We start from the raw sequence: 8,186 nt of genomic DNA, 5'->3' as shown, positions 1-8,186 counted from the left end.
TGTGGGGTGGGAAGTTGTCCTGCGAATATGCCCAAGTCCCTGCCCTCATACCTGGTGCCCCCAGTGCACATCCTCCCCAGCTCTTTCCCCAGGGGCCTTGGATAAAGACTTCCCCAGGCCCTTAGCCTTCCAGCTCCCTATGGTAAACAAAAAATACTTTCCTTGGTCCATGCCCAGTACTATGAGCTGGGGACCAGGCAGTGAAGAAGACCAAGCAGGCTCTGCCTCCACAATGCTGGGACAGGGGCCTGGAAAGAGTCACCCAGGTAGTAGTAGTGACCAGCACAGCAGAGTGACAAAGGAGAAAGATGTGGGTCGGGGGGCCTGGGGATCCAGGCTGGGGATCCCAAAGGGCCCCCTTAAAGAGCGGGAGGCTAGCCTTCTTGACTCCCTGGTTGCTGCTTTCTCACGAGCCCCCCATCCACTTCCTCTGCCTCAAGCCCCACCTGATCCCCCATCAACACTGTCCTCTCACCCCTCTCCCCCCGGGGCTGCCTAGGAAACTCATCTCCAAGCACTTTTGACTCCTCAGTCTCCCTGTCTCAGGCTGCCGGGTGGTTGGTAAACAGCTTATTAAGGCGATTAATGTTGCAATTAAAGCTGGAAAAACAGAGGCCAAGGTGCTGGCTAAAGGCTCCCCCTTCTCCTCCCCTCTCTGTTCTCCCCTCCCCCCACTTCTCCTCCTCCTCCATCCCCTTTGGGTTTGGTTGATGCAACTCAGCCTTACTTAGCCAACCAGAGCCCTCACCTGGGAGCTGGGAGGCTGCACATCAGGGGTCCTGCCTCTGCTGCCCTGAACTCCCTTCCCAGTGGAGGTGTGGGGGCTCTTCTGGACTGGGGAGTAAGTGGTAGTGATAGTGTGTTGCAGAGGCAGATAGTGTATGGAGGTTGAATTGGGATGATGTCTCTAAGATCCTCTAGTGCCTGAAACCCCTTAAAAAGAGAAGCTTCAGAGACAGGTAGAGACCATCTTTTTATCCACTTCCACGAGTGAGAAGGGCAGGGGCTATCTCCTCCCAGAAGGGGACAAAGAGCTTCCTTTCTCCAAGCTCACGTTGTCTGGGCAACTGCCAGCACATCTGAGGGGCTTGCTGGCCTTTCTCTGAGCCCAGCATCCAGGGAAGGATTTAGGGACCCTCTGGATCTGTGCCTCCCCTCCAGCATCAGCTCTAGCCAACCGTGGGTGTCTACAAGGCTGCTGCTCTCAGGCTCTCCCCCAAGCCTCCTTCCTCTCTATTCTCTGAGTCCTGGAAGGGGAATTATTCTGTATGTGGGGTCTCCATGGAGTGTGCTCCTAGACCCCCAGCTCTGCCTGTCATGGCTTCCATACTTCTTTCAAGGCTGAATTCAAATGCCACCTCTTCCATGGAACGTTTCCAGCTTTCTTTCCCACCTACCCCCAACTGCCCCTGCCTTGTCCTCTGACAGCCTATCCTATCCTCCCTGCCTGTGTTGAGTTTGCCCAGCTGGAGACCTCTCTAGGGTGGGCCCTGCCTCTGGCCCTGGAGCGCCTGGCACAGGTCTGTGATCTCTTTCCCAGGCTTCGGTCATCTGTTATACCCGCTCCTAGAACTGCCTGGCATATAGCAGGTGCTCAATAAATATTGGTTGACTTACTCTTTTTTGGAGTCACCCTAGAGATGAGTGGATCAACCAACATGGCAAGTGCAGCCAGGGGCCTCGGTCTGAATCCAGGGTATAGGAGGGGGGAATGAGGCAGGAGGTGAGGTAGAGAGTAAGCCCCATCTCCCTCGTCACCATGTCAACAGCAACTTTCATTAACTGAGCAGTACTCACCATGTGCTGAGTATCTTGTTAAGCATTTTACTCACATTAACCTATTTAATCTCAATAACCCTGCTAGGTAGGTAGCATTATCCCTGTTACAGATGAGGAAACTGAGGCTTAGAAAGGTTAAGTGACTTGCCCAAGATCACACAGTGAAGTGGTGGAGACAGAATGTAGTCCAGGTCAGCTGACTTCAACGTGCACATTCCTGACCACGACATTAAGCTTTTCCTAGGACCTGCCCTGGGGAAGAAGCCCAGCTCCTCCCCCTCCACCTCTCCCAGGGAAGAACCCAGGGAGGAGGGCCAGGCGGGCCAAGGTGGGCGGAGTTGTGGTGGCTCCAGCTCTCTGACACTCTGCCCTGGGGGACCTTAGTAGACTTTAAAGCCCATTAAGAGAACCCATTTTCCAGATGGACCTGGGTTCAAATCTCAGCATTGCCACCTATTAGTTATATGACCTTGACGGAGACTGAACCTGAGTCTCAGTCTCTCCATCTGAAAAACAGGTACTATACCACCCACCTTCCAGATTGCTGTGAGGATCACATGTGAGGTGCCTGGCAGAGAAGGAATTTAGCAAATGTCAACTGTTACTAAATTTTGGAGAAGAGTGACCCTTGTGGCAGACTGGGGGTCCCTAGCACCCACCTCTTCCCCAAAGGTTGTTACAAGGCGATGGGTATAGTCAAGAAGCACCTGGCAGAAGATGGGCTGAGTAGCCCCACCCTGGCACTTTGCCAGCTCCCCCACCCAAGCCCTTGTCTTCGCATACTCCCCCCACTCCAGGGTTGGTGAAGAGGGTGACCCGACTGGCCTGGAGGTGAGGAGAGGAGGAAGGGGAGGTCAGGGGTGGGGCTAACCCCGAGGGAGGTCACCCGGGCAGTTAATCCAGCCTGACTGAGCAGGGATGAGCAGGGTGGAATTAGGGAGCTTACAACATCCTTTCATCCCGAAGCAGCCCGCCCGCCAGCCTGCCCGCCCAGCCTCCCTCCTTCCTTCCTCTCTTTCTGCCCTTTTTTTCCCTCTCCCTCCCTTTGCTGGCAGCCCAGCCCTAATAAAATGCAGTGTCTCCAGCAAGTCTGCCCGGCTGCCGCCTCGCCGCTCCTGCCTGCACGCAGCCCTCAAACCAAACTGCTCAGTTCGGCCCCGCCTGGCAGCTGCCACTTAACCCTTGCCAGCCCGGCCGCCGGCTGGCGTCCGTGGGCTGAAGGCTCTCCTCCCTTCCGCCTCCCTTGGGCGTGGGGGGAGGGGAAGGCCTGCCTTCTGAGAGAGAGGGGTGAAGTGGGGGCTGAGGATCTCCACCATTCTGGAGCCCGACCTGAGAACCCCTCCGCAGTGCGTCTGTGACGGCTGTCTGACAAAGACCTTAGGTTAGACCAGCTCTTTCCGCCTTCGCAGCCTTATCTGCTTTCTGCCTCACAACAGCCCCAGAGGCCAACAGGGTTGGGACTGTTGTCCCACTTGACAGAGGAAACTGAAGGCCTGACAGGCTGAGCTGGGTCACCTTGGCTGCTGGGTGGTGGCGCTGATTCTCCATCCAAGACTTTTTCCAATATAAGGAGTTGCCTCTGCCTTTCTCTGTGCGTGCGTCCATGCTCTGTGTGTGTGTGTCTATGTGTGTGTGTCTGATGCTGAGGTGACTTGAGCAATGGATGTTTGTACATCTGTGTACTGGGGGGTCTCTATGTCTCGGAGTGCTGTGGCTTGGGCTTTGTACATATGTGTGATGTGAAGGTGTCTCAGGTATGTATTTGTGTCTATATATGTGCTTGCAGATGATACGTTTGCTTCGAGTGGAGAGTCCATGTATGTGTGATGATGAAGATGTCATTGTGTCTTGGCACGCGTGTGTTTGAGAGAGAGGTAGCTTCATAAGCGTGTGCATGCATTCATGTTGTGTCCCATCTGCACCAAGATGTGTCGCTTGCACACACCTCCATTCATTCTACCGCCGTCATCTCTGTCTACGAAGGTTTGGAGTTGGGCAGCAAAGACAGGAGGGTGGCAGCAGTGCCAGAAGGCACTGAGTCAGGGCCTGAGCTTCCCGAGAAGGAAACACAGAAGCCCTCGTCTGTTTGCTTTCATCGTCTAGCTCGGATCCCAATGGCCTGGTGTCCCTGCCAGCTGTAGGAGCAGTGGTGTTCCCCCTGCCTGAGGCCCCACCCTCACCCCAAGCTGAAAAGGACAGACAGGAAGGTGAGGGGCTAGGGAGTGCCTGGGCGTGGAGGCAGGGGGTGTACACGCATGTGCAAGCATGTCTGCGTGTGAGCCCAACATCAAAGAGCAGCCCTGAGGTGACCCAGCAGCAGCAGTGGCAGAGGGCAGCTGGCTGACAGGGAACGCCAAGCCACCAAGCAGAGTGGAGTCAGGGAGGCTACAGCTGGGAGCCTCCCACCTACACAGACCTGCCCGTGGTTGGGGGCAGCCATGGGGTCAGGAGCACCTGTCACCTGGGGCCAGGCCCAGCCCAGCCTTTGAACCCAGGGACTCAGCAGTAGGTCCCCAGGCTCTGACACCCCCAGGAGCCCCTGGAGGCTCAGAGCTCCCTTCCCACCAAACGCCTTCCCCAACTCCCAGACCCTCCCCCAAAAGCCCCATCTGCCTCCAGCCTCCAGTTCAAAGAGCTCAGTGGTTATTTTCTTCTTTTTTATTAACGTTGTATATAAAGATGGGTCCAGTAAGAAAGCAGAAATGAGAAGGCTGGTGGTGGGAGCTGGCTCCGTTCCTGCCCCCTGGGGTGGGACTCTTGGAGCTCCACCATGTCTCTCCTGGCTCCTGCACCTCCCACCATACTCCAGTCCAGCCAGAGCCCACATCCCTGTTTCTCTCAGCTCATGACGACGATGACGACGACGATGACGACGACGACGCACAGGCAGGTACATCCAGGAGGAAAGGACCACATAAATAGGAAACCACATAGGGAGGAGGCTGCTTCTCTCTGTTGCTCTTTAAAAAAATACAGACTATATATATAGCTACAGTTTTCTACCTCGCCTTTTCTTCGATGTTTGACCACATCACGGGTGGAGGAAAGGTAGCTCCGAGGGCGATGTCTGGGCCACGGAGGGACAGTGCCACCAGCCCTCCAGACAGCTACCCCGTCACCCCTAAAGGCACCAAGCTTCCCCTCTCTCCCCGTGCACCTCATTCAACATTCTCCATCTCAGCCCTCGCAATCTGTTTCCAAGGCCACCGGAAAGGGGGTGTTTTGGGGGTTTTCTTGCCTGGTATGTCTCCTTAGAGATCTGGAGTTTGGCGCCAAAACTGCCAACTTACTGGAGGAGAGGAAGAGGTGGGGTGGGGGCGGGGCGGGGCAGGGCAGAGGTGCCCGGGTGGGCGCAGGGGAGATTGGTCCTATCTGTTAACAATGCCCTTTGTTTTCCTATTTTTCAACAGCTTTTAAAACCAAAGTTGTGCAAGTCCTGTACATGGAAGAAGAAATGGGTCCTTAGAAAAGAGTTGTGAGACCCACCCATCCTCTCCCACCAGAGTAGGGGGAAAGGAGAGAGATGTCTCCTTGAGTTCTTCCCTCTAAAGCCACAAGTATTAAAAGGTGCCCCCCCCCTTGGGGGCTTTTCTTTGGTTTAACCCTCAAATCTTAAATGAAGGCCAGAAGTGCGGGGTGGGGCTGACTGAGGTCCCCACCCTGAGTCCCAGTCACGATGTCCAACGTCTTTTTGGCAGAGGAGATGCTCAGAAAGAGGGGAGCCACGGGCAGCTTAGGAGGAACCAGGCCTGGCAGGTCCCGGCATCCATGGTGCCTGGTGCCCAGTCCAGGCCTGACCAGCAAACGCTCCACAGTCCCCCAGATGTCCAGTCTGGGAAACGAGAACTAAGTTTTAGAGGCTGGAAGGTGATGAGCCATTTAAAACCAATCCAGGCTCCTGGAGCAGAAGAGGAACGCTGTTCCAGGTGGAGTGCCCCAGCATCTGGAGGGTACCTCAGTGTCTAGGCAAGGGGAGAGAGGTTCAGGGGACATCCTTGGTCCATGCAAATTTCATCTGGAGCTCTTGGGTCCTTGGAAGAAGGGGTGAAGGAAGGGGAAAGAGAATCCCCTTTCCCCTCTGCTCCTCGATGATTCCTGAGTGTCATCTAGGACGGAGGCACCTTCTGCCTGGTCCCGGGGTCCTTCGTGGGAGGTTCACGCCTGGTGGGTACTCAGTACACAGCCCCAGGGTTGGGCGGGGGCCCAGGGGAGGCATGGTGCAGGGTGGCCGGCTGAGGCGGCTGCTGCTGTAAGTGGGGTCCACTCAGGTTTTGTGCATGGTACCAGGAGTTGGTGGGGTCGTCCAGGTAGCTGGGGGAGGCACTGTATGGGAGTGGTGGGGGCAGCTGACTGCGGGCAGGGGCCGGAGTGGAGTGAGAGGAGGTGTCCCAGAGGGCAGGTGATGGTGGCGAGTTGCAGGCCATGGAATCACTGTTGTTGGGGCTGTGCTCTAGGGGCACCTCCCCATTCTTGTAGAGCTTCTTGAATTTGGAGCGGCGGTTCTGGAACCAGATTTTCACCTGCGCCCAAGAAGAAAGGGGGAGCTAGTTAGCCTCTCGGAATGCTTAGTAGAAACCCCATGGGCAATTCAGTCTAGAGAGGGCAAGGCCAGCCCAAATGTCACAGGACAGGACCCAGGTAAAACCCCCCAGTATCCTGACTCCCAGGCCAGCATCTTTTGTCTATCTGGGGTAGAACTGTGGCAAGGAACTTTTGACTGCTTGACTCCAAATTCCATTCTGCCACTTACTAAGTGTGTGTGACCTTGGGCAAGTTACTGGTCTGGTTCTTGCCTTCCTCATCTGAAAGAGTGATGGTCGCAGAACTATGACCTACCTCATGAGGTCATTATGACACTCGGATAAGTTAAGACAGCTAAAGAAGTTAGAGCAGCCTGGTACATAGTAAGCACTCGATAAAAGGCAGCGCAGGTGGCAATGGGCAGTTTGTGGCCTTCCGTTCACATTAGAAACCCAGAGGCACACAGATACACAAAGACAAACACACACCCACACAAGCATCTCCATGTGCAGGAACGTACCCACTCACCACTTCGCATACGGACACCAGACTGTAAACACACACACACATAGATACTACACCCAGGCAAACACCCACAAATGTGAGCACCCACATTCACACACAGGCTTGGAGTAGCCCCTCTACGGCTGGCTAATGGGGACTCAGGAGCAGGTGAATCTTGATTCCCAAATTTCCCCTGGGGTATCTCCCCCTCCCCCTGCTGCTCCCCACCCCATGACTGGTACAAACAATGAATCAGCTCCTCACTGGGTGACCCAGATTCCCAGCGGACCAGGCCCCACGCAGCCGCAACCCAGGCCCGCCTGTCAATACCTGCAGACAGCCAGGCTGCCACCACTCCTCCCAGTGACAGGCTGCTGGGGGCTTTAGGGACAGGCTGAGGGTGGAGGTGGCTCTCCTACCTCTGAGTCCTTCTCCCCCTTTGGTGGGATTCTCTCTCTTTGACTCCAGGAAGAGGAAGGGGTGAAACATTTGGGTGCTAAGCATTTTGTGGCATTTTGAAGCAAGCACACATTTTTCGACATGCAATCACCAATGTGTGTACAGTCATGTCTATGTGCCCCTCCATCTATAAACACAATGACCCTTGAAAGGTCAGACTCCTTATATGAGCATTCTCACGTGTACACAGACTCATTAGCATATGTGCAAATAATATACATGCATATGCATGTGTATGTACACCTCTACACACACATGCCTTGCCTGGAGGATTGACACACTGTGGACTCCTACCAAGTGAGTGACTGGCACTGTCGTAGGACAGTGGGAACTGTGGACTCGGGAGTAGAGGGAAGAGGACAACTACCCTGGTGACAGACACACACAGTTGCACGAGGTCACAAATATGCACGCCTGTATACGTGCTAATACAGAAAATTCCGACATAAGTTCAGATTTGGGGGCGGGGGGGCCTCTACCCACACACAAGGGTTTCAAAGGCCTGCAGGGAATTTGAAAGGCCGTTCAGGCTCCGCGGTGCCTGGGGGATCCGGGGGAGGGAGCCTGAGTCCCTCGCAGGCCCATGGAGGCCCCGTGACCCACGACGCCCCAAACCGACCTGTGTCTGCGTGAGGCCCAGCTGTGCAGCCAGCTCAGCACGTTCGGGCAACGCCAGGTACTGGGCCTTCTGGAAGCGGCGCTGCAGGGCGGCCAGCTGGTAGCTGGAGTAGATGGTGCGCGGTTTTCGGACTTTCTTGGGCTTCCCGTTCACCATGCGCACCTCGGCTTCCGGCTCCTCCTTCACCGACACTGTGGGCAACGCACCGGGAGGGGGGCGGCTCAGCCTTGGCCTGCGACCCCGGGGTCCTTAGGGGCCCCGCGGGACGCTCCACCCTCCGACCCACTGATTCCCCCGGGATTTC

The 8,186-nt window shown here is 55.7% G+C and overlaps 1 protein-coding gene across 1 annotated transcript in view; it reads right to left on the bottom strand.

The window, feature by feature from the left end:
* Window positions 1–5,951: 5,951 nt before the first annotated feature.
* DLX3 (distal-less homeobox 3) overlaps window positions 5,952–8,186 on the bottom strand; it is a 3,776-nt gene continuing 1,541 nt past the window's right edge. The window contains exons 2-3 of the mRNA XM_011365084.1: window positions 7,883–8,073; window positions 5,952–6,299 (exon numbers count right to left, since the gene is read on the bottom strand). Of these exons, the coding sequence (XP_011363386.1) occupies window positions 5,952–6,299; window positions 7,883–8,073 (539 nt within the window). The remainder of the gene's footprint in view (window positions 6,300–7,882; window positions 8,074–8,186) is intronic.

The sequence above is a fragment of the Pteropus vampyrus genome, unplaced genomic scaffold (assembly GCF_000151845.1).
Source record: "Pteropus vampyrus isolate Shadow unplaced genomic scaffold, Pvam_2.0 Scaffold104, whole genome shotgun sequence".
In the NCBI taxonomy this organism is placed as follows: Eukaryota; Metazoa; Chordata; class Mammalia; order Chiroptera; family Pteropodidae; genus Pteropus; species Pteropus vampyrus.
This window is presented reverse-complemented; position numbering and strand designations above follow the sequence as displayed.